General features: G+C 36.3%; 2 protein-coding genes across 2 annotated transcripts; both read right to left on the bottom strand.

Annotated features, from left to right (window-relative positions):
• Window positions 1-1,236: 1,236 nt before the first annotated feature.
• LOC6644183 (carbohydrate sulfotransferase 11) lies at window positions 1,237-6,843 on the bottom strand. The gene is made up of 4 exons (XM_002067134.4): window positions 6,662-6,843; window positions 3,766-4,371; window positions 2,338-2,393; window positions 1,237-2,275 (listed from the first exon to the last, which is right to left on the bottom strand). The coding sequence occupies exons 2-4, from the start codon at window positions 4,266-4,268 to the stop codon at window positions 1,494-1,496; spliced, it is 1,341 nt and encodes a 446-aa protein (XP_002067170.1). The 5' UTR covers window positions 4,269-4,371; window positions 6,662-6,843; the 3' UTR covers window positions 1,237-1,493.
• A 6,762-nt stretch (window positions 6,844-13,605) lies between these two features.
• On the bottom strand, window positions 13,606-23,855 carry LOC6644292 (putative mediator of RNA polymerase II transcription subunit 26). The gene is made up of 6 exons (XM_023176710.2): window positions 23,746-23,855; window positions 22,569-22,752; window positions 21,165-22,490; window positions 16,104-20,792; window positions 15,390-16,037; window positions 13,606-14,618 (listed from the first exon to the last, which is right to left on the bottom strand). The coding sequence occupies exons 1-6, from the start codon at window positions 23,758-23,760 to the stop codon at window positions 14,557-14,559; spliced, it is 6,924 nt and encodes a 2,307-aa protein (XP_023032478.1). The 5' UTR covers window positions 23,761-23,855; the 3' UTR covers window positions 13,606-14,556.
• Between the last annotated feature and the right edge of the window lie 574 nt (window positions 23,856-24,429).

The following is a 24,429-nucleotide window of genomic DNA, read 5'->3' as shown; positions in this document are numbered from 1 at the left end:
GTATATATTTTATATAGTCGAAGACTTTTGATTGCAATTAATAGACCCTTGTAAAAAGGGTACATCATAGAAAAACACAAATTTTCCCAAGTTTTTAACATTTTCAACTTAAGTATTTGCTACAAACTAACGAATGAATGAAATAACGAATTTTAAGTACTCATAAATATACTTTTAAAATTTCCCAAACAAACAAAGTTCTGTCTATTTTAAATTTGTAGAGTTTTGGTATAGAGATTATTTATTCTTAAAAAGAAACTTACAACGAAAAAAGTTTGAAAAATTGTTTATTATAATTATTTAGAATAATAATGTGTGTGTGTGTGTGTGTATGTTTTGGTGTTTATTTGTGTGTGTGTGTGTGTGTGTGTGTGTATGTGTGGTATTAGTATCTCAATAAATGTTTTTCATACTTTATTTGAAATACAATATAATTATCTATATATGTATATATATAAATATATAATAATTAAATGTCTTTGTTAATAATAAATCTTAAACATCACATGAAAAGTTGTTGTTCTTTTTGGGGTTCATTTTTGGTTTTTTTCAAAATACTTTTGTTATCGTTTAATTTTCAATGTTTCTTTTTGAAATTTTCGTCGTTTTAGCCTAGGAAAAAATTTGCATCTAAGTCCACAAAAAGTTATAGACATAGATCATAGACCTGTTTTTTGGTTTTTTTTTGTTTTATAAATTTTTATATATATATATATATATGTATGTGTATATATAATTAATAACTTATTATGTTAAGTATATACTTTGTTAGGGGGGATTCTTTGAATTTTTTGTTTTTTTTTTTTTGTTGGTTTTTGTAAATAAATATGTATGTATTTGTAAATACATTTATTTAATAATACGATTTTTGTTTCTTAAATGTTCTCATATCCATTTTTTTTCTATAATTTTCTGTATAATTTCTCAGCTTTACTTTGAAGAAGAGCAAAGTATTAACTGCGATTTATATAGATATATCTATATGTTTTGGTATAGAGAGGTCTGTATATATATAAGATTCTTTGGTTTAAGTGTAACTGTAAATTGTAGGTACTTAGAACTAACTACAAGATCGAGCACCTAAAAAGATGTCGTTTTTTTTTTTTGTGGTTTTTGTTTTTGTGGTTTTTGGTGAGGAATGCAAATTTTTTTTTGGTTTTTGGTTTAAGTTTTGGTTTTTTTTTTTGGCTGAAAAATCCTTCAAAATGCATTTTTCTAACTAAATTTTGGTTTTCTTTTTGTTTTTTTTTTTTCAAAGAGAGGTCGAGAGTTTTGTGTGCATTATTTTTGTTTTTTTCTTTTTTTTTGCGTTTTTGGAAAACGTTGATTTTGGCCTTAAACTTTTTTGGTAGTTTCGGTTGGGGTTTTTGGTTTTTAGTTTAGTTTTATATAGTGTAAAAGGTACATGATAAGATTGTTCAACGACTTATCGCAATCTTGTTTGGGTTTTTAGTTGTTTGTTTTTGTTGAGGGATAGGTGGTAGATGTTTGGTCTACTTGGTGCTAAGAGTGGCATCCGTGCCCACCAACACTTGGGCCATTCCGGATGACTGTGTGGTCGATGGTGGCCCATTGTTTGCACTTGCTGTTGTCTGTTGCTGCTGCTCCATGCTCCATGGATGCACCATATCATAGTACTTATGATAATCATAGTCAAACAATTCGAAATCGATGCGATATATTTTGAGCAATTGGTCCAATGTTGAGCGTTCGATATCGGCAAAATATCGTTCCACCAGAGCTTCCGATTTGACGCCACTACGTCCTTGATTGCCAATTTTTCGTAACTTTCGTTGTGGCAATTTGCCGAGTAATAAGGATTCCAAACCAGCCTGACGTATTATAAATTCCGAATCGCGCTGAAATGTCTCCGTTTTGCCAATAATTGTGAAATTCACACTGCATGGTGTGCAAAAACTATAGATCGGTGCCCAGTGCTCGTCAAAACGTTTGCCCGCCTCATGCTCAGCAATCAGAAAGCGTACAAATTCCTCGAAAGTTGGACCACAACGTGGCCAGGGACCACCCAAATGACGTTGTCGAAAACGATGAACGATTCGTGTGCCCAGAGCCTTGTAGAAACTATTACGATTTCCCTCCAATTTATTACGATAGGCACTCAATATGCGTTCAAAAGGATCTCTGACAAACAGAAAGGATAGAGCACTGGGCAAAAGTTCCAACAATTCGGCCAATTCGGGACGAGGAAATCGTTTGCGTGCCAATTCAAGTGGCTGAGTTTCGGTTCTCTGCAAATATTTCACATCATAGCCGGCTAGAAAAATATACAAAATTTTAGTTTCATCTCAAGAAATGATCAATTTGTTATTTGCTTACCTAATATATTAAAGTAATACATCCAAGTACTGCTGGCAGCCTTAAAAACATTGCACCTGCAAATATAATTATTTAAAGCATGAGATTAAATGATTAATGAACTAAGTAAGTCGTTCCGTCGACTTCGGTATACCATGAATTATGTATGAAAAACTGGTTGAAAATTATAAGTCCAAATGTAGATTTGTATAAACAAATTCTCTTTACATGCTTCATAGCAAGCATATGCTATGTCGCTCACTCTTACAAGCACACGGGCACCCTGGCGCCACCACTTATAAACGGCCAACTCCACCCTTTTAGTCCAACTAGCGATATATTCGTTAACATCCATAACTTGGCTAAATTCAGAATGATTTTTATGAATTTTGGTGAATTGATTGATATTACAATATTACACAAATTGACCAACTTTCAGATAGATAGGTTAACAATATTGCTAATTTTCTTATTGGTGAGGGAAAATAAATAAACTTTGTCTCCATGCACCATTGCTCATAAATAAAAATTAAGTGTTTCGAGTCGTCGTAATATATATCTCCTTACTGAGTAAGATAGAGTATTTGAATTTTTTTTGCTTCTGCCCTAATATTGGGTATAAAATAAAAAAGACGGTCAACTAAGCTATGCACACTACACGAGTCTATATACAAAATTTGGTAAGTCTATGTTTTATAGTCTCTGAGATCTACATGCTTATCCAGACGGACTGAAATGGCTATATCCATTCTTCTGTTGATCCTGATTAAGAATATGTTTATATATCTTATGACTTCGAAAATGCTTTCTCCCTAGACGATTTTCTAACTGTATAGCAAATTTTAAAACTATCATCTAACAATAATTAGAAGAATACTTTAATAGAATGAACTTTTTAATCATATAAATTTAAATATGTCCGTCTGTATAAGCACTTTGATCTCCAAAACTAAAAGATCTGTAGCCACAAAATTTGCTTATACAGAATCGTGTAGTATGTATGCAGATCAAGTTTCCTTCAAAAATTTACAATACTGCTCTCAGTCCAAGTAATTCAAATAAATAAGAAACTAAAGGCATTAAATATTATGATTAATAGTGTAAAATTTAATTAAAATTACAAAAAGAAAAATTTAAGCTGCCTAATTAAAGAAGCACAAAATTTAGCGGAAATCAATTCTGATATTGATAGTTTTATAAACTTAATTACTTTTCTCCAGAAGTGGACAGTATGGAGAGGGGAATCAGGGATATTTGCTCCCAAAAGTAGGCAATAGGGTACTTTAAACGCATAATATTACAAAACTACATATGTATGTATGTACATACATATATGTATGTCACATTTGCGAGCAAACTTCTCTCATTTAAAACTTTATTCCAAACTCCAAAAATCATCGTTAATAAACAAAAATGCAAATCATAAATCTTAATTTCCAATTTACTTACCATACGAGATTATTGTGCCCTGGTGAAACGAAAAATTCCCATGGATTCGGTGGATATTTTTCCTGCAATTTGTGACGCTCACAAACGGTGGCCAAATGTTCTCGTCGCAATTGCAATTCACGTTCCGTGCAACTGTGCAGCTCCTCGGAGTACTCATAGACCGGATTCAGTGTGCTCGGTGGTGGTGGTGGGGGCGGTGGTTGTGTCAATTGTGATGTTGCGGCACTGCCATTTTTGGACAGTTGTTGTTGTTGGGCCAACAAACGTTGCCGTTGCATTTGTTGGCGTTTCAGTTTCAATTGCTGTTGTTGTTGCTGTTGCTTGGAGGAGTCACCCAATTCGTTATCCATCTGATCGCCAGCAGCAGATGAACGCTCTCGATGCTCATACGCATTGAGAGATTCACGAAAAAGGAAGGCAAAATAACAGACACCCACCAAAATGCAGGCGCCTATTTTCAAATAGGTTTGCCACCTTCTGCCATAACGTAGGCGTATGAGCATTTTGCCAGTGTGTGTGTGTGAGTGTGAGGGTGTAAGTGTATATACCAGGCTTCTCTATTACTACCACTACATGTTCCAAATTAAAACAAGTTGATGATGTTGGCTAAAAATGAGAGTAAAAGAAATTTGGGAACTCATATTAAATTCAAGTCATTTTAAGGACCTTAATAAGGGTATAAAATATGTCAATGTCCACTATCCAAGGGTCTGTCAGTATTCAAACAAGTCTCTCAGTTCTAGTGCTATAACCGTGATCGGTAATCGGCCCGATCGCTTAGCTATAATATTGAGTAATGTACAGGGTGAATTTCAGTCTGAAAGAGTCAGCTGTGCTAACAATAAGAGAGAGATAACCTGCAAGATGGATTATTTTTGTGTGTCTAAAACTTTGACACTCGTCGCAAATTAATTTGCCCATTTGTATGAAAGGGAGAAGAGATAAGGCAGGTTAAAATATGTTTAATTTGATGTTAAATGCTATAAGCCCGGCGCCTTGAGGGTCCCTACGGTTTTAAAGCAAAAAATCTGTAAAAAATTCTTTGTTCTAAATTTAGCTAATTACGGTATAGCTAAACTTTTACTTAGTTTGAAAAATTCTAAATATTCATCAAATCTCTTCACACAATTGTAACTCAAACTCAATTTTAAATTTAATTTAATTTGATCTATTAATCGAGTTATCTTTTTAGAAATAAAATGCCAAAGAACAGCAAAGTATTCCAATCGAACTGAATGCCATTCGGCTATACCTTAGTCCATTTTTGGAGTATTTGAAAAATTTTACTTTACTTACTTTATTTTTAAGTAAGAATAATGTATTTCAATCTGCGTATATTCATCATCTAGTTTTTCAGTTACTAAGGCCTTTGCTAATGACTATCAATAATGTTTTTTTTTAAATATATGTTCAAAATTTTTCGTCTTAAATTTCCAAGTGATTGATGTCATTTTAAAATGTCGCTTATGCTGATTTAAATAATATATAACTTTCAAATCGGCTAAAAATTGGTCAAAAGTCGCAAAAGAACCAAAATTTTATATGCGAAATTCCCGAAAATCTTTAACTTTGCGAATCTGTAATATTGCCAATTTTTGGCACATTTTTAAAGGCGAGATCTTTTTTTAAAGCTTTTATTATTCATTTGGAATTTAAATGTTAGCCACAATAATTGTCTTATTAGTTTTTTAAGCTAGACAAAAAATAACGAAGTACAACGAAGTTTATTAAATATTGCAGTGTTTGATGTCATTTTCTAATAGAATAAATAACACTTATAATTTTACATATATGTATATAACTTATTGACATCGGTTAGAAACGGCCCAATGTACAGAATATACAGAATGAGTATTTTTCGTTCGTGTTTAAGTTTGGCTGAACGACTCAGTTTGAGTTCATTGGATCACTTTTTAAATGTTCACTGAGTTGTTCATTTGCTCTCATAGTTTGTTCAGGAAACTCAATTATTCTCTGCAATGATTATATTACTTTTGATGTTAATACTTTTGTTGCAACGGCTTAAACATCCAAGACCACACTATTGGTAGAGGTTGCATCTATTAATCCATTTATATACATGGCCTATTCAGTTGCAATGTGAGTAAAACTGAGCAAGTGAGTCTGTGATCTGGTAAGTCAGTGAACACGTGACTCAGTGAACAAGTAGTGAAAGAGCAGGGTAATCGACGAACAAGTGAGTGAGTAAAAATAGGAACAAATTTAAGGTAGTTATTCAATTTTGCTCACTCCCTCACACTAATTTGTGTAGAAATCGAAGAATTATATTCAAATATATTCGGATATTCGTCTAGATTCGATTTTTTTGAAGATAATCAAAACTGTTTTGATTATATTCGGATATAGTTTGAGAGTTTTGAATACTAAAATAGAGAATGGTCAAAGACTTTACCAAAGTTAAAGATATTTAAACATAAAAGTCCTAGTAGTGTCCTTGTTTTTATTTTTCTTGACTCTTTTTTGGCGCTATGTGACAGACGACACTTGTTGGTGTATACACACGCACACACACACATATATACATATGTACATTTTTATATGTATATATAAACTTATGAAAAGCAAACATACATATATAATGCCAAACTACGTCATACTCCCCACACACACACACACACACACACACACACACAGACATAGATACAAAATGAAAAAGAATCGCAAAAAGTAGGACGTCATCCTTAAACATTAAATATTTGCTTTCTCTAGTGGTGGTTGCTATCCCTGGAAATCATTTGGGTTTACCAAGAGGTCGGTACTCTTCAGGCCCAAGGGACAACTTGACCAGAGTTCCATTTTTTACTAGATCCCCACGGATAAGGCAAACATCTGCTAGATTCCTGTTTTTCAGTATATATTTTTGTTTTTTGCTTACCGCTTTCGGCGGGCGTTTTACTTAAAGTCTCCGTGTGTATCCAGCAGTGAATTTGAGCCTACATATATATGTTTTGTCCACCCCGCCAATCCACTCACTGCTCTTCTGGCCTCACTGTGTTACGTGTTGCGTTTTTTTCTTTTTTTTTGTTCTGCCTTATCCTTTTTCGTCCTCCTGGGTTTTTTGTTTCGTCTCTTTTTTTTGGTTTTGGACTTGTATTTTTTCCGCTTTGCCGTGCTGGTCGCAACGGTAACTCGCTCTCAACTAAAAAGCTGCTGCTGCTCCTGTTCCGTCGGCTGCCCGCGAAGCTGGAGCAACGGTATCAGGAGTGCGCACACTCCGCTCAGAGAGGCTCACCAATGGGGGCGGGAAAATTCAAATTGAAAATTAAAATATTTAACGATGGATATATTTTCGTCTCTTTCTAAGCAATTAATTAGTTAATCATTTAATTGATGGCAATTCGAAATGTTACTAAAAGATCTTTTGAATTTAAACAGATATTACTTTAAAAAATTACTTTAATAAATTCAAAGTAATACCAATTGCGTAAATTATGTTTTCTAATTGTAAGATCTACAAAAATTATGATTTATATGTATTAGCTTTTAAGGTGATAATGGAAAATCGAAAATCACTTTCCAATGTGAATGTTAAAACACGAATGAAAATCGTTCAGAAACGAATCACAAAGACAAGGTTTCATTTTTTTTTTTTTAAGTTTTTAAACGTAAAAAAAAATTATTTATGAAATAAATTTCGATCCGATTTAAAAAAAAAATCATGGTTTATATGTTTGTTCGAAAATTGACAAATTAAGAGATTCACACAGTTATGGTTATTTAAAAATATTTGGGACATTTCTTTGGTGATTATATCAATTTTTCTCAGGTTTTTTCTAACGGTTTTTAAAAAAAAATTTTATCTCAATTTTAAAATGATGTTAGATGACAACATTGAAATATTTGAACAAATTTATTTCGATGCGGTTTTTGATAAAAAATAATGATATATATCAAGTTTTTACACAACCTGCCAAAAAAACAAATTTCTTGACATTTAATGCAGATTGAAAGTTATTATTGTAAGTTTAAAATAATGACTTGAATTTCAAATACATACTCCAAAAATGGATTAAATTAGAGCTTTACGAAATTAATGCTTATTGAAATAGTTTGTTGTTCATAGGCATTCTTTGTCCTGCCCGAAAAGATATAAACTTGATTATTAGCATAAATTACATTTCAAGTCAAAATCTCAGCATTAAAATAAGATATCATTTTCGAAAATCGGTTTAAATTTGGCTAAGTTACTGAGTGTTAGATGTAAATAAATTCTAAGAATTATCAGAATTTTTTAAATTCAAGTTTTGTCAATTTACCTGTTTTGAATAATATCCCATTCGAATGGGGAATTCGATTGTTATCATCACAATCGAATCCATTGTCTATCTAATGGTTATGACTTTGTTAAAATCGGACAAAATGCATACTGGACAAAATGCGATTAATAATTATGTTTATAAAATAAAAAAAAATATGATAGTTTTTGACCGATTTTCATTCATATCTTTCAACCTAACTTTCTAATATGTCTAACTTTCACATAGAGAGTGATTTTCTAATTTGCCCCGCACTGTCTTAGTTCGGCACTGTGCACATTTAATCTTACAATTAGTAATTTAAAATAGTTGGGACACCTTGTGATATCCCGAAGTCAGCGGAGCGAAGTACTTCAAACATTTCAAACAACCTTAACGGATCTACGGCTAGGTTTGGAAAAATGGAGTTTACAATTACTCGAACAATAAATAAACTTAAAAAAAATGAAGTAAGTAAGTCGTCTTGCCGACTTGGTTATATCATACACCAGGTGAATCAAATATTTAAAATTTCGAGAACCAAATGTATATTAAATTGTTTTAAGGCGGAAGTGGGCGTGGTAACGTATTAAAATACATATATTCTGCGCCCATACTAAGCCAATATACATAGAAAATTTGGTGACTTTAGCTTAGTTAGTTTTCGAGAAAATCAGTTTTGTTTAATTTTCGGGGGCGGAAATGGGCGTGGCAAAATTTTTAAATAGTCAATATCTGCGCGTCTATTAAGCTAGCTTACATACCAAATTTAATGCCGGTAGCTTACAAAGTTTTTAAGAAAATCGGTTTCTTGTAAATTCCGGGGGCGTAAGGGGGCGTGGCAAAAATTTGAAACAAACTCGAAAGCTGTGCATACTACATGAGACTGCATACCAAATTTGGTGGCTCTAGCTCTTATAGTCTCCGAGATCTAGGTGTTCATACGGACAAACGGACGGACAGACGGACATGGCTAGATCGACTCGGTTGTTGATCCTGATCAACAATATATATAGTTTGTGGGGTCGGAGATGCTTCCTTCTGCCTGTTACATACATTTTGGCGACTTTAATATACCATTTCACCCTATGGGTGTATGGTATAAAAATGTTTAAAAAAAGAAGAAAAAAAATTACACAACAAGGTTTGCACAGGAAACGCCCTTTAGATCAAAGTCTGGTGGAAACGGCGGCCAACCCGAATCCTCCTTCATTTAATCTGTGGGGGGAATCCCATCCCGTGCGGAATCGTAAACACATTAAAAGGCCAACTGCGTTTACTGGGCAGGTGGAAATTATTTACTACGATTTTGATGTGGAATTATAAGAGAATTACAAGCTATAGCCCAGAGAGATTTGAACCCGGAGGTTTAAATTCAATGGACTGGCGCTAGACACTAGCCACTACGCCACCACACTGCTTAAAATGCACACAGCAAACACCCATCATTAGGAATTGAATTAGGAAATTTTAATGGGATTTATCAAGTCGTTCGATTTTCGATCGTAATATTGAGATTATCTATTAGATATTTAAGTCATTTTTAGCTATTCATTCTAAATTTAATGGCAATTTGGAGTTAGTTTATGAAAATAAAGATTAATTGCATAACTCTGCCGAAGTTACTATTACGCAATAGTTTTTCGATATATTATCGATAAATTTCAGAATCAGCTTCGCTTATTTTTCGCGAGGCGCTTACGTCATAATTGGCGCAGCGGCTAAGGCTTTTGCCTAAGAATCGACAGGATCTGTGCTCAAACGAGGATCGGTACAAAACAAACGTTTTTATTAAAATTTTTTTTTTTCCATACGTTTGTTTTTTAACTATTATTTTCTAGTACTATTCCAACATTTGTCGATTGCAATTAAGTAGCACATGTGTACCTCTTTTTGTGAGAGCAAAACTCTAATAATAAGATATATTCACACAAATTGTTTGATAATTATCTTTAACAATTTTAATGACCGAGAATTAAAGATCAAAAAATAAACAAAAATTTAAACTAATTATAAAATTAACTAATCAATACAAAATTAATTAATCAGACTTTTATTTTTAAAAATAAAATAAAAGTTATCTAAATGCATTTGAATATCTGGTAAGGTTAGACATTTTTTTTAAAGAATCAATTTTGGAAATCGGTATAAAAATTCATAATATATAAGAAAAACAGGAAATTTAGATTATTTCAAGATAAACTTTATAAAAAATTTGGATGCATAACGTGAATTACAGTAGCAATAAGCATTTAAATTATTAAATGGGGAATACAAACCTGTCAGCTTGAAAAAATTACATTTATAATACTGTTTTTTAACTTATGAGTTATACCAAATGAGAATATCTGCGAAAAAAAAAATGTTATTGTCTTACCGATTAATTTTTTGAATTAGCCTTTAGAAAAAGTGATTTAACATCTTTTTAATTAGAAAATTACTACTGAATTAATATGACAAAATGATAAATTGATTACAAAGCATTCGATTTGAGATCTAATTTAGGGGATTGATTTAATAAGAACAGAAAAGAGTGGAGATTTACTATTACGAATTTTTTGTAAACAATTTTTCATTTTGCACCTATTTAACCACCAAATTGTATCGAAATAATTCAAAACATTTGGCCATCAATTTATCAGAATTCAAATTTGAGTTTTTATCTTACAAAACTATAAGAAAAATGTCCTATTATTGCATTGAATTTATTTTTCAAAAGGTTAAATTATTTTAGCAAATTATCTACTATTAAACTTCAAAAAATCCGATGCAAAGTGTCCCCCTCAAAAGACGACTCAAAATATTTTTAAAATAGATCCTTAAAACTGAATCATTTTCTAAAAGAAAATTGTAAATTCCAAGATTCAAGTTGATAGCCTTTCTGTTAAAAATTGACTGATTTTGGAGTATTCATTTATAATATTAGATAATAAGCATATAGTCATTGTCGAGTCTTAATATCTTACTTTATTGATCCGTTCTAGCTGATCTGTAAAAAAAAAATTGACAATCAATTTGATCTAAAAGTTCATAGAAAAGAAACAATGCGCGCAAAACAAATTTTTTTTTATATTTTGTGTATATTAAATCTTTGTATTTTTTTTCTTTTTCTATAAATATTTTTTACTTTAAAGTACAAACAAATTATTAATAATAAACTTCTAATACTACGGTTTTTAAGACACTTTCGTTTTTTTGTTGTTGTTCATCTTGTGTTTGCTTTGAAATATATATATATATATTTATATTATTTGCTTACATGTGTGTGTTTGTTTGTTTTTTTTTGTTGTATTTGTGTTATTGTTTATGTTATGGTTATTATATTTATGATTTATACAACTTTTACATTAACATTTTGCAGTATTTTGCGGTTTATTGCATTTTCTCGATTTGAGTGTTCTCTCTCGTCTGTGTGTGTGTGTGTGTGAAATAGCTAAATAGGGGGTTTTATTTGTTTTTCACTAAATCTGATTCTTTTGCATTAGGGATTTGGGCATTAAACGTGATAGATATATATAAATATATATATCGGTACTATATGCAAAGTTATACTAGGGAGGGGGGATGGGGTAGTTTAAGTTTATGTTTAAAGTAAACATGTACAAAGTATCAAAAAAATGATTTAAATTTTTTGTTTTTCAATTTAATATATATAGCAATCATACAATATATATATATAAGAGATAATAATAATATTGAACAATATATATACATATAATTGTGTGTGGTTGTGGTTGTGGGTGTGTGTGGTTTGTGGTGAAGATTTATATATATATATATTGTTTATTTGTTTTTAGGGCATTTTGCCTTTACTTTTCTTTTTTTCCTTTGTTTTTCTCATATTTTTTATTTTCTCTTATTTGTTCAAATAACATTTAGCAAAAATAGAGCCTGCCTTTATATACAACGATACAACTTTTCATTTCATTTGTGTGTGTGTTTGTGTTTATCGCAAAATATATATATATATATATATTTATATATATATGTATGTGTATGTATGTTCTGTTTTCTTTGTTTCCTTTATATTGTATATATATATATTTATTCATACATACATATGTATACAGGCGATTGCTTTCTAAAAGCTAGGCCAGTTGCTGCTCATGTAGTTGTTATTGTTGTTGCTGTTGTTGTTGTCGTGTTTCATTTCTATAATTTTCTTCAATTTTACAATTTTTTTCTCTAACTTATTGCATAGTTGTTTTGTTTGCTTTTATGTGCATTTTTTGTGGTATATTTCAGGGATTGGTAAGGATTTTCATTTTCTTTTGTTTAGTTTTTCTTCTTTTTTTTTTTTTTGTCTTACAATTTAAAGCATTTAAAACTAAAAAACAAATATTTTTCTCTTTTTTTTTTTTTTTTGAAACAACGCAAGCTTAAATGTTTAAATGAAACTAAATAGACTACACATCTGTGTTTATTACATGTATATTGTAATTGGTATTATTAATATATATCAAAAAGTTATTACTTTCAAAATATATATATATATATTTATGTATATATTTTGTTAAAAATAAAATATACAATAAGTGAAGCTAAAAACTAGAAATGTGTTCATGTTGCATCCTATTCAAAGAAATATTTCATTATAATATTTATAGAGTTATTTGTTATATGTATATACAAAAGAATATCGGACGAAAATCAAAAAGTTAAAAACGAAATAAACCAAATAAAATTGGCAATTATTGAGAAGTACGTGTGTGTGTGTGTGTGTTGGTTTCATGAAGAGAGGGAGGAAGGAGGTGAATTTTTAAGTGTATATATGCATATATATATATATATATATGTATGTTTCTCTTTTTAATTTGTTCAAAAATTATACAATAAATTGCCTGTTTTTCACTTGACTAGCAAATTGAATTATTTATTCCAAGTAGTGTGCGAATAATGGGTTCCATGTAGAAATTTTTTAAAAAAATTAGGCATATTCTATATATATGTATACATATATGCATATGGGTGTGTGTGTGTGTAGGTGTATTGTGTGTGATGTTGCTCGCTTTGAGATGCAACATTATTGCAACATTGTGGGTACCACTAACTATACAAGAAGAATTTTATTTGTTTATAAGTTTGTTTTCTTTTTGGAGGGGGAGAGGAGAGAGAGAAAAAAGTATATAAGAACTATAATTAACACTAAGCAACATCTTTTTTCTTTTCCAAATGATTTTTCGTTAAGCCCAATGACATAAGATATATCCACTTAATAAAAAACTTAAACAACTTAAGTGGAGTAATTGAGATATAAAGCATAAGTGAATATAACATAAACTTTGACTATTTTTTTGATTTTTTGTTTTTGTTTAGTTTTGGGATTTTTGATACTAATCAATGATATTTCGATAACTCTGACCTTTAACTAAGTAGATGGTAAACCAATAGAAATAAAAAGTCTTTGAACTAGCAAAAAATTTGTTAACATTGAAATTTTCTTCAATATCTTATTCTACAATACGAAATGTAAGCAAATATGTTTTTGCTGTATAATTAGAATAGTTTTTGAAGGAAGCTTCACACTCATATTATGGAATCGTTGGGCTCAATTAATTTTAACTAAATATTTCACATATATAAATAAATAATAAGGAAAAATGTTTAATAAATGTCAATATCGACTATATCATTTGGCTTTTGTGTTTTTGATTGGCATTCGGAAAAGAAATTGGTGACTGACTGTTAAAAAAAATTAGTTGGCCAAAAATTGTAATAAACAAAAGAGAAGAATACCATCAATTCAAATTCGCATTCATTCATTTCGTTGATGTGCACAAATCTAGGCCAACTGTGGCGAACTGTTGCTTACGGAGCGCTGCTCATCGGCGGCTGATGTTGTCGTCTCATTGGCAAATTCCTGAAAACTCAGGCCCAATTCATTGTTTAGCTGCATAATATTAAGCACATCGCCAGCATCTCGCCAATGTGACTGATGATTATGATGATGGTGGTGGAGAGATGACTTGCCATTGCTGCTGCTATTGCCATCGATTAAAACGGAGCCGCCGCCTCCGCTGCTGCTGCTGTTGCCGCCGCCTACGACATGAACGTCGTCTTCCTCTTCGCTGAGTATATTATTGAGACACAAATTGAACTCATCGTAGTCCACAAAATTGTCACAATCCAAGGCTGTGGCATTGGCTAATTCTGGCATAAGCAGACCATCAACTTCAATATCGGCTGCGGTGGCATTGCTGCTACTGCTCCTGCTGCTTCTGCCCCAATGATGATGATGACGAAAATGATGATTGCTTAATTCGGTTAAATCTTCCACTACATCTTCCTCCTCTTCTAACACTGCAATATCATCATTAATTTCATCATTATCACCATTAACATCGTTTTGCGCCTGGGCCAAAGGGAAACTGTTGCTGTTGCTGCTGCTGATGTTGGTACTGCTGGGGCTAATGACAAGCAACTCCTGTTGCTGTACATCATCATCATCATCCAGCTCCATCAGCTCCATTAGATCTTCGTCAATTGAATGTTCGCTTGCATTATTTAAACCTTTAGCCAAGGCGCAAAACTCTGGTCACTTGTAGTCACGCGATGTTCTTCTCCGTCGTCCCTCGGTCAACATGGATTCACCAATGACTGCAAGAAAAGAAATTGAAGATTATAAGATAAGATGTACATGATATTATATGTAACTAATGTCAACTGTCAAAAGTAGCTTTGGTTAACTATCCATTTAATACCGTCGATTTTCTTTTAAACATATTACTCTAGAGTCTAGACTATAGATATTTTTTTGTGTTAAATACAATCGTGGCCAAAAGTATTTTGACTTCACGTTGTCGAGTGTAAAATGTTTTTTTCTGGAAACTGACAGGAGTAACATTATCCTTTAAATTTTTAATAACGGAACAATATACAAGGACTAATATTTGCGTGTGCCAAATGACAACTCATTTACATGCGGTAACCGGCTCATTGGGCAGTGATTTGTGCTCCAAGAGAACAAAGCTCTATGCCGACGATTGCTGAAGTTCACAACAATTTGGCCGGAAATATCTTTGGAAAATCTTCAAAAATGATTTAACTCAGTTCCTGTACGCTTACAAAAGGTCATATAATCGTAATTTTTACCTCAAATAAATACAGCAATTTCATTTTTAGCGGTCTCATTGTTTCTTATAAGATTTGATACTTACTCTCTATTTAAAGAATACTGTTTCTCCTCTCAGTTCTCAGAAAAAAAGGATTTTACACTCTACATTGGGAAGTCAAAATACTTAAATAAAACTTAAGAGTTTAAATTCTGTCAGTGCTTAAAATAGCATGGATAGCTACACTTGCTTTCTTAAAAGCAATCCAACTCTACTCTCTACTCTCTCTACATCTTAATTTAAGTAGAAAACCCACCTGCACTGCGGGTTTTACGTCTGGCTTCGGCAACACTTTCCAAACTTCCAGCATTATTGGCATTATTTGGCATAGTAACTGATCCGGCTGCTGTTCCTCCACCTAAGGTTCCTCCTGCTTTGCCAGGCGTATTTTTAGTTTCGGCAGCCGCTGCAGCTGCATTGCTGCGGCTATTGATGAATTTATTGGCTGCAGCGCTAGCTCTAACACTACGTCGGGTGCCAATTTTTTCATCGGTGGGGGAACTGGCAGTGCCGGCATTGGCATTGGCAGCTCCATGAAATGGCGTATTGTTGATCGTGGTGGCTGCTGCAGCAGTTGCACCACGTGTTGCATGTACAACATTGCTACTATTTATAACAATACTTGTTGCCACACCACCACCGCCAACAGTAGCGGCAGCAACACCTGTTGTTGTTGTTGTTGTTGTTGCTGCAGGTGTTGTTGTTGCAGTTACAGTTGTTGTTGTTGGAGAGGCCACTGTTAGTAGAATGTTGTGGTTACTTGTGTTGGTGTTGGTGGTGTTGGCGGTGGTGCTAGTAGCTACAACATTGCTGTGGTTGCTATTTGCTGTCACAAGTCCCGGTTGACCTTTTCCTGTCGTCTTTGGTCCGAGAGTTAAGGTTGGATTTAGGGTATTGACAGTTTCTGTTTATAAAAAAGGCGAAAAAGTGTTTAACTAATGCCATCAGTATACACTTATGCAAGACTTACTCAGTGGTTGTTGTTGCTGCTGTTGCTGCACATTACGCCGTGTTACATGTTTCTCTGCCGCTGCCTCTGCTGCTGCCTCCACTTGAGCTTTGGAATTACGCACCTTGCCAGCTACCTCAATGAGTGGTTCATCCGAATCGGAAGATTCAATTTCCAATTTCTTGGGATCAGCAGATGTGGTGGTCAGTACATCATTTGTGATGCCACTGCCCCCGCCGCCGCCGCCGCCGCTGCTTATACGGGCTTTTTTACTTTGTTGATTCTCATTCAAATCGGCGGCATCATTACTGCTGCCACATTCGGATTCATGGCGTCGCCTTTTGCTATTGTTGTTGTTGTTATTGTGTATGGGTGTAGGCGTTCCCAGACGTGGACTAGCATTAGCGGAGGCTCGTGACAAAGTTTTAGATGCCGTTCCTATCACCTCGGGGCTATTTTTATTACCAGCTATACCAGATGCACTACTACTACTATCCAAAGGACTCTCCAAACGACTACTGGCTCTGGTACGTATTCTTGGTGTATTATCTGCATCGGTTGTGGCTGGAATTTCTATGGAAATTGGTTCTAGATTATTGCCTGGAGATTCATCATCATGATCAACCATATCTGCTGTGACTCCTTTTTCCTCTTTCACAGCGTCAACAATTTTGGTTTCAACTTTTATTTGAACAGCAACGGAAGCGGCAGCATTTGTCGGCAATTTTGTTGTCACAGCATCTTTCTTTAGGCTTAAAAGTGGCGGCAGATCTTCGACCATTTTTAATTTTTCCACTTTTATTTTAGTTTCAGATTTTATTGGCACTGTCGTCGTTGCTGCTGTTGTTGCTTTTGTGTTTGTGTTATTATCTGTAAGTTTCTTATTGAGATCGTTTTCATTTTCGAGTATATTATGATGTTCGCCATTCATTTTTTCAGTTGCTCGCGCTGCTGCTGCTGCGGCTGCAGATGCCGCCGATGCCTCTTTCAATACACTAGCCACAATATCTTCCAGATCAACAGGAAAATCATTATCCATTTTTGATAGGGCCTTTTTAATGTCATCATCATTGGCGACGGCGGCGGTGGCGGTTGATGCAGCTACTGTCGCCTGATGTTGTTGTGAATTGCTGTTGCTATTGCTGCTGCTGATAGTTGTTGTTGTTGTTTGTGTAATTGCTGCCATTGATTGACTTGTTGCTGCCGCTGCTACTGCATTTGTTGTTGAGGGTGGCATAGCTGCTGTTGCTGTTGTTGTTGTTGCCGGCCTGCTTACTTGTATGGGAGAACTTGAGGCCAATTGATGTGGACTCTTCTCGGATAGAGCATCCATGGATTCTATGCCGCTATCTTCGCCAGCACCATTTTGACCATTGCTAGCTGGTGAATTACGTAACGTAGCCGCCGCCATTGCTGCCGGCGATGATGCTGCTGTTACTGCTGCTGCTCCGCCCGCTGCTGCTGTTGTTGTTGGTGTCGCTGTTGTTGCTGCTGGCAATTTTCTATCACAAATTAGCTGAGTTGTTGCTGTGGTTGCTGCTGCTGTTGCCGCCACCGTTGGTGTTGGTGTTGTTACTGTTGTTGGTATGGCTGCTTCTGCAATTGCAACTGTTGCCGTGGCTGCTGCTGCCGCTGGCTTGGTAATCTCTACACGTTTTAATGTTGTTGCACTGGGCAACATGGTTACGGCCGCCGCCAGTTGTCGCTGTTGTTGTTGTTGCTGTTGTTGTTGTTGTTGTTGTTGTTGCTGCTGCTGCTGTTGCTGCTGTTGTTGTTTTTGCAATTGCAACTGTTGCACTGCTGTTATATATGGCGGCGGCTTATGGTTTTTTGTCATCGGCTTGCCACCCACAATGGGCGTTATGGTTGCCGCAGTCTTAATTGGTTGATTTTTCATGGTAATCAAGCGATTGTTGTTATTATTGTTATTATTATTGCTGGCATTTGCTAAATTGTTATTATTGTTATTATTATTATTGTTGTTGTTGTTGTTATTGGTGGTTGTTGTGTTACTATTGGCTGTGCTAATGGCACTTAATGTTATGCTACTAGGCAAACTTGTGGCTATTTTACTCAATTGTTGTTGCTGCAATGTTGTTGGTGTTGTTGGCGTTATACCGGTATTTGTTGACCCAACAATAATTTGTCCATCCGTTGAAGGATGCACTTGCTGTGCCTGTGCCTGCGCTTGAGCCTGTGCCTTATGCGCCGCTTCTACAATGGCGCTGATTGTTAAACCATTTTTTCCCGCCACTATAGTTGTTGTTTTTGTCGTATTCGTTGATGCTGCAGATGATGGCAGACCACTGGCAGCAGCAGCATTTGTTGTCGTCTTCTGTATGAGTATGGGTAGGCCATTAAATTGAGCTGTTGTTGTTGTTGTGGGCACAACTGTTGCTGCTCCGGCTGTTAGCTTAACCTGCTTTTGTTCGCCCAACTCATTGGTAATACCGAGATTTTGTTGCTCGCTATAGACACGTTTTAAGGTTTTTGTCTCATCTGTATCCAATGGATTCGGATTATTTGGCGTCTGCAACTTTTTACGCTCTTTACGCGTATTTTTAACAACCACGGAATTTTTCCCACGCAAGCGTATTTGTAAAGGCGGAACGCGGGGTTCATTTAGACCCACTGATTGTTGTTGTTGTTCCTGTTGGTTTTGTTGTTGCTGCTGCATCTGAGGCTGGAAATTACTATAGACAGTTTGAGGCTGCTGCTGCTGCAGCGGCTGCTGGTTGTGTAATGTCATCATTTGAGTCTGCTGCTGCTGGTGATTGATAATAAGATGATTATTAAATTGACCGCCACTTCCAGGTTGCATTCCTGTTGCCGTTTCCATCATATTATTTGTGTCCAATTTGAGACGCAATTTAATTTTTTCTTCTGCCGCCGCTGTCTTGGCCTTGGCATTGCCTTTGGCCCGTTCTCTTTTGGGCTTGGCCACCACTCCCTGTTGCAACTTCTCTCTCAATAGATTCGGTTTGGCCTTTTTGTTCACTGTCGAGGTCGATGACGATGTCATCGCTCCGCCTCCAACCGATTGTGGTGAACTATTACTAGAGCGTGGTGAATTTTCACCTTGATTCACCACCATTTGTACAGGCAATGGCAGAGGAATGGTTGTTGGTGTTTTTCTTGATCTCGCTGTTGCGGATTTATTCGAGGCTAAAGAATCCCTAGAACGCTCTTGATCGCTGCTGCCAGCCAGCGGCAACAATTGCTGCGCCGAATTAGAATCCTCTTCAGAGAATATATTTGTTGGTAACATGGGCATATCGTTGGCGGGATTGAAATTAAAGCTGCTCGTGTTGTTGATGCCGCCGCTGCTGCTGCTGTTTGTCGTTCGAAATTGCGACTGCTGTAATTGCAATTGGGCCGTTTCCTGCTCGGCCTCTGTATCACTATCATCACTAGCCATAGGTTCCATATCACCAGTATGAGGATTAATAATAAATTGCTTGTGCTGTGTGGGATGTTGTTGCTGTTGCTGCTGCTGTTGCTGTTGACGACTTATTTGTTGCTGCTGTTGTATAGTTAATTGTTGTTGTTGTTGCAGATTTATATGTGGCTGCTGCTGTTGCATTGGCAATTGATGTTGTTGTTGTTGGCGCATTTGGAATTGTTGCTGCTGTTGCATTTGCATTTGTCTTTGCATTTGTTGTTGCTGTTGTTGTTGTTGCTGTTGCCGCTGGATTTGTTGCTGTTGCCTCTGTTGTTGTTGTTGTTGTTGTTGCTGCTGTTGAATCAATATCTGTTGTTGATGCAATTGTTGTTGTTGCTGCTGCTGCTGATACGTTACTATTTGTTGCTGCTGCTGCTGTGGTTGCTGTTCGTCTTGCAGCGTACTCAATGCATCACCCACATCCATTCCCACAGCCGATAGATTGTCTTCAATTAAATCCAAATCCAAATCCTTGGCATCCTGCAACAACGATTCGAGTTCGTTTTTATCTTCTAGACTAAGCGTCGATTCCAGATCACAGTTCAGTGTTGGCAGTAGGGCATCCAAATCGTTGGTGGTTAAGGCATCTAAATCAGAGAGCGATATCAAAGGATCCACAACCTGAGACGTTGCCGTTGCCACCACCACCTGTTGTTGTTGTGACTGCAGCAATTGTTGTTGCTGCTGCTGCTGCTGTTGTTGTTGTTGTTGTGGTTGTTGTTGTTGCTGCTGCTGCTGATGAGGTGGAGGCGGCAACGTTGGTAATTGCTGTTGCTCTTGCTGGAGATTATATTGCATTTGATAACGCGCAAACTCTTGAAAACTGCTTTTTGTCGCCGAATCCATGGGCTTATTAAGAGCTGGCCAACGTGAATTGGCCGCCGCCTGATTATAGTCTGGCGGTGGCACTGCAGGTACATGATGTTGTTCCGTGGTAGCAGGATGATGATGTTGTTGCGTCTGCGGTTGCTGTTGTTGTTGCTGCTGCTGCTGTTGATGGTTGACCATCAATGGACTCAACATTGCTGACGAATGATGGCTAGAAGCAGGTGAATGAGCGGCAAGCGGTGAGGCACCACCAATAAACTGTTGCTGTCCCTGAGGCGAGGCCTGGGACATGGGCAAAGTCATCATTCGCTGCTGCGGCTGCTGTTGAGGATGGGGCGGCGGTGGAGCAAGACCACGCATTTGTTGCTGTTGCCTCAGCTGTTGTTGTTGCTGCTGCTGCTGCAACATATTCAGACCCATGTTACTGTTGTTGAAACAATCTGCAAAACAATTACACAAATAGACAAATATTTTAGTATATTGTATAATCTTTAATAACTATTGTCTAGCGCAGAAAGGTTTTAATTTTAATCAGAAGTGTGCAACGCATTTTAAACTTTATATAGGACTGAGATAGCCATCTGTTTCTTTAAAGCTACAAGATTCGAATTCACAAACATAATTTCCATGCAAATGGGGAAGGCGTATATTTAAGAAATCTGTAATTTATTCTCGATTGATGCCGAGATCTATGATGCCTGCACTTTAATCAAGCCTATAAAGCCCAAGAGGTATGGCTCATGAGCGTTGCCAAACTTCTAATCAAAATTAATATTCTATTAAGCTAGGGGAGAATAGAGAGCTCAATTTACCAGGTGCAGATTGTTGAAATTGCTGTTGGGGCTGAGGCTGTGGTTGCAATTGATTTGTGGGTTGTATAAATCGAGGTTGCATTCCCTGCAATTGCTGACGTTGCAATTGTTGCTGACGCAGGACCACCTGTTGTTGTTGCTGCTGTTGCTGAAAACGATGCTGAGGAGGCATTGGTCCAGGCACAGAAGTTGTTAATGTCTGTTGCTGTTGAGCAAACATTGGATGCCCATTGCCATTGCTGGGACTGAGCATGGCCTGTTGTTGTTGTTGTATACTCCTCATCACAACTGGCTGTGGAGTTGTAGGTGAGGCTGGCACCACTGGACTTAACACATCTCCCGACATGCCCATAAAATCATTTGGCGTTGTGGGACCTGATGATCGCATGGGTGAATTCATTATTTGCGGTCCACTGGGACTCATCATCTGTATAAGCGGCGACGATTGTGGCTGCTGTTGGGGTGACTTCATTTGATTGGTCATGGCATGGCCATCGTTCTGTAGAAGATTGACCAACAGTGGCGACGATATGGCTATATTATTGCTGCCCGTTGATGTGGCCGTGGGCGGGGGCGGTGGAGGCGGATGAGAATGTTGATGTTGTGGCGGCAGCTGTTTCGGTGAGCTCATGGCAGTTGGCGTTGTTGGTGCCGATGATGCCACAGCTGATACTCCTGCTGCTCCTAGTCCGGGATATGGCGGCGGTGGCGGTTGTATAAATTGAGATTTTTGCCCTAACCCCGCTGGAACCAGACCAGGACCAGGACCAGGACCTGCACCTGGACCCGGACTTATGCCCAGTTGTGGCGGTGTTGTGGGCGGGGAATTCTTTAACACCTTCAACGTCACATTTGGCGGCGGTGGAGGAGGTGCCAAAGGCGGTCCCAGTGCAGAGTTTGCGCTACTGGGTGACGACGCTGATGCCGACGATGTTTCTCTGCCCTGGAGGACACGAGCCTGTCGCATGCTCTCGAAGGGGAAATCCTTTGGTACTTGTGACGTACCTGGGAGCAGCGGCACCTTGCCCTCCATGGGACAAACAGTATTCGGTGACTTGAAAACAGGCGGCGTAGGCGGCGGTGGTCGCCTCTGCAACTGCTGCAGCTGCTGCGTTTGGTGTTGAATTGAGATTGCTTCATTTGCGGCCACATTTGGCGGCAGTTGCACGATCTTTTGTTGTTGCTGTTGCAAAAATACGGAGGCCGCCTTACTAGTACTGGGGCCATCGAAATTTTGTACCGCCTTTGGAACTGCAGACGTGCCAGCCGCCTCAATTGCTCCACTGCTACCACCACCGATAACGACACCTACTTCATTTGTTTTATCTAAACCAAAAAACAGGATGATAGAATATAATTATTAATGTAAAGTGATCCCATCTAGGAATGGGATGAAGTACATACCCTTAGTTAATTGTATTTCTTGTCCAGCAACTTTTAAAGTTATCACAGAATCGCCTTCAGGTTGCACAGACAAAATGCCAAGGGCACGCAGAGTGGGATTACCATCGGCGGCCAATTGGCGTAACCTTTGGGCAGCATCCCAAGGCAGGGATACTGATATCCGCACAGATGACGGTTCAAGCTGCTGTTTGGATAAAAGATTAAACATTTATTTTAATTACCAACATAAATACAAAACACAAAAAAAAAACTAGTCAATTGTAAAGCAATTATAAATCTTGAGAAAAACTAATTATATCGATAACAAAACTATCGATGATTGTGTAGCCCTGGTTAAAATATCTCACGTACACGCGCACACATATACACACTCTCTCTCACTTACACACACACACACACACATTTGAATTTACAAAATAAAAAGAAAATCTTTTATATGGATTACTATTATATTTTATTGCTTGCTCCAAATAGACCTACAACTCACTAAAATTAAAACAATTTGTAGAGAATTCATAACAATTCTGAAGTTGTTCCTTGTTTGTGAGGCATGTGTGCATGTGTGTGTGTGTTTGTTGCCTGGCAGAGTGAGATAGATATATAGAACTCTGTTGCTGCTGCTCACTGGAAGTTCCACTAACAATTTTTGTATTTTACTTTTATTTCGAATGTTTTAAAATAATGTATTGCAGCAGCTAATGGAAAAATTTAATCAGCTCAAACTAAAAATGTCTCCATAAATTTCACCTCTGCCTTCATTAAAGTTAATAATAAAAAAAAAAAAAAAAACATTTTGGGAGCGCGTTATCGATACCCAGTCGCCATTTTCTTCTCTGGCTAATGGGCGGCGGAGGAGGGGAAATAGAGAGAACGTGTGTTGGTGTGTGTGTAAGGGAGGAGGTGGAAAGGAAAGGTAACCAAAATACTTGTTCAAGGGGAAGAAGAAGGTGGTCTATGTGTGTGTGTAAAATAAACTTTATTAAAATGATAATGGTTAAAAACGAACAAATTCGCATAAATGACGCAAACCCCTAATCCCGCACCTCACCCTCAGACACACACAGAAATCGAAGCAAAAAAAAAAAAAGAAATGCAATCAGCTGTTCGGCAAAAAAGAAAAATAAACGGAAATGAAGAAAATTGATAGATGATTGTTTTAGTTTTGTTTTACACTCACCTGTTTAAGTGGCATATCATCACACGACAAACGCACGCGTCGTAGTTTTAATTTGCAAAATAATGCACAATTTTTGCATTTAGCACACTCTCACACACACTGACGCACGCACTCAATAATAAGAATAATAATAATAATTTCAATTTAACAATTTAATCAGAGTTATATACACACTGAATAAGGATTTCCCCCCGCCCACAAATGCTGTTGATAATAATTTTCATATTTAAATAATTGCATTTTGCTTATTAGTTTTCTCTTTTCAACATGCATACATATATGTATGTGTATATGTACGTATTATTTTCTTGTTATATTTTTGTTTAATTTGTATTTTAAACTTTTTTTTGGCCTACAATATATGACACGGATCGTGCTTTCTCGCACTCACTTTAGTCCTAGGGTTATATTGTTTTTGTAAATTTTGCCTAGCTCCAAGTAGTGTTTTAACCGTTGCGCGGGCTCTGCTGCTGCTCCAACTCTCACGTAATGCACACACACGCACACACGGATGTTGTCGTTGGTGTTGTTGTTATATTGCTGTTGTTGTATTTATCTCGACTTAATTTTTAGTTACTTTAGTTGCTGCTGTTGTTGTTGTTGTTGACGCGTTTTTTGGGCATTTTACTGCTGCTGCTGCACACACACTCGCAGGCACACACGCACGCACATGCACACTCATAC

The sequence above is a fragment of the Drosophila willistoni genome (genome assembly GCF_018902025.1).
Source record: "Drosophila willistoni isolate 14030-0811.24 chromosome 2R unlocalized genomic scaffold, UCI_dwil_1.1 Seg167, whole genome shotgun sequence".
Lineage (NCBI taxonomy): Eukaryota > Metazoa > Arthropoda > Insecta > Diptera > Drosophilidae > Drosophila > Drosophila willistoni.
The sequence above is the reverse complement of the archived record's forward strand: the minus strand, read 5'-3'. Positions and strand labels throughout refer to the sequence as shown.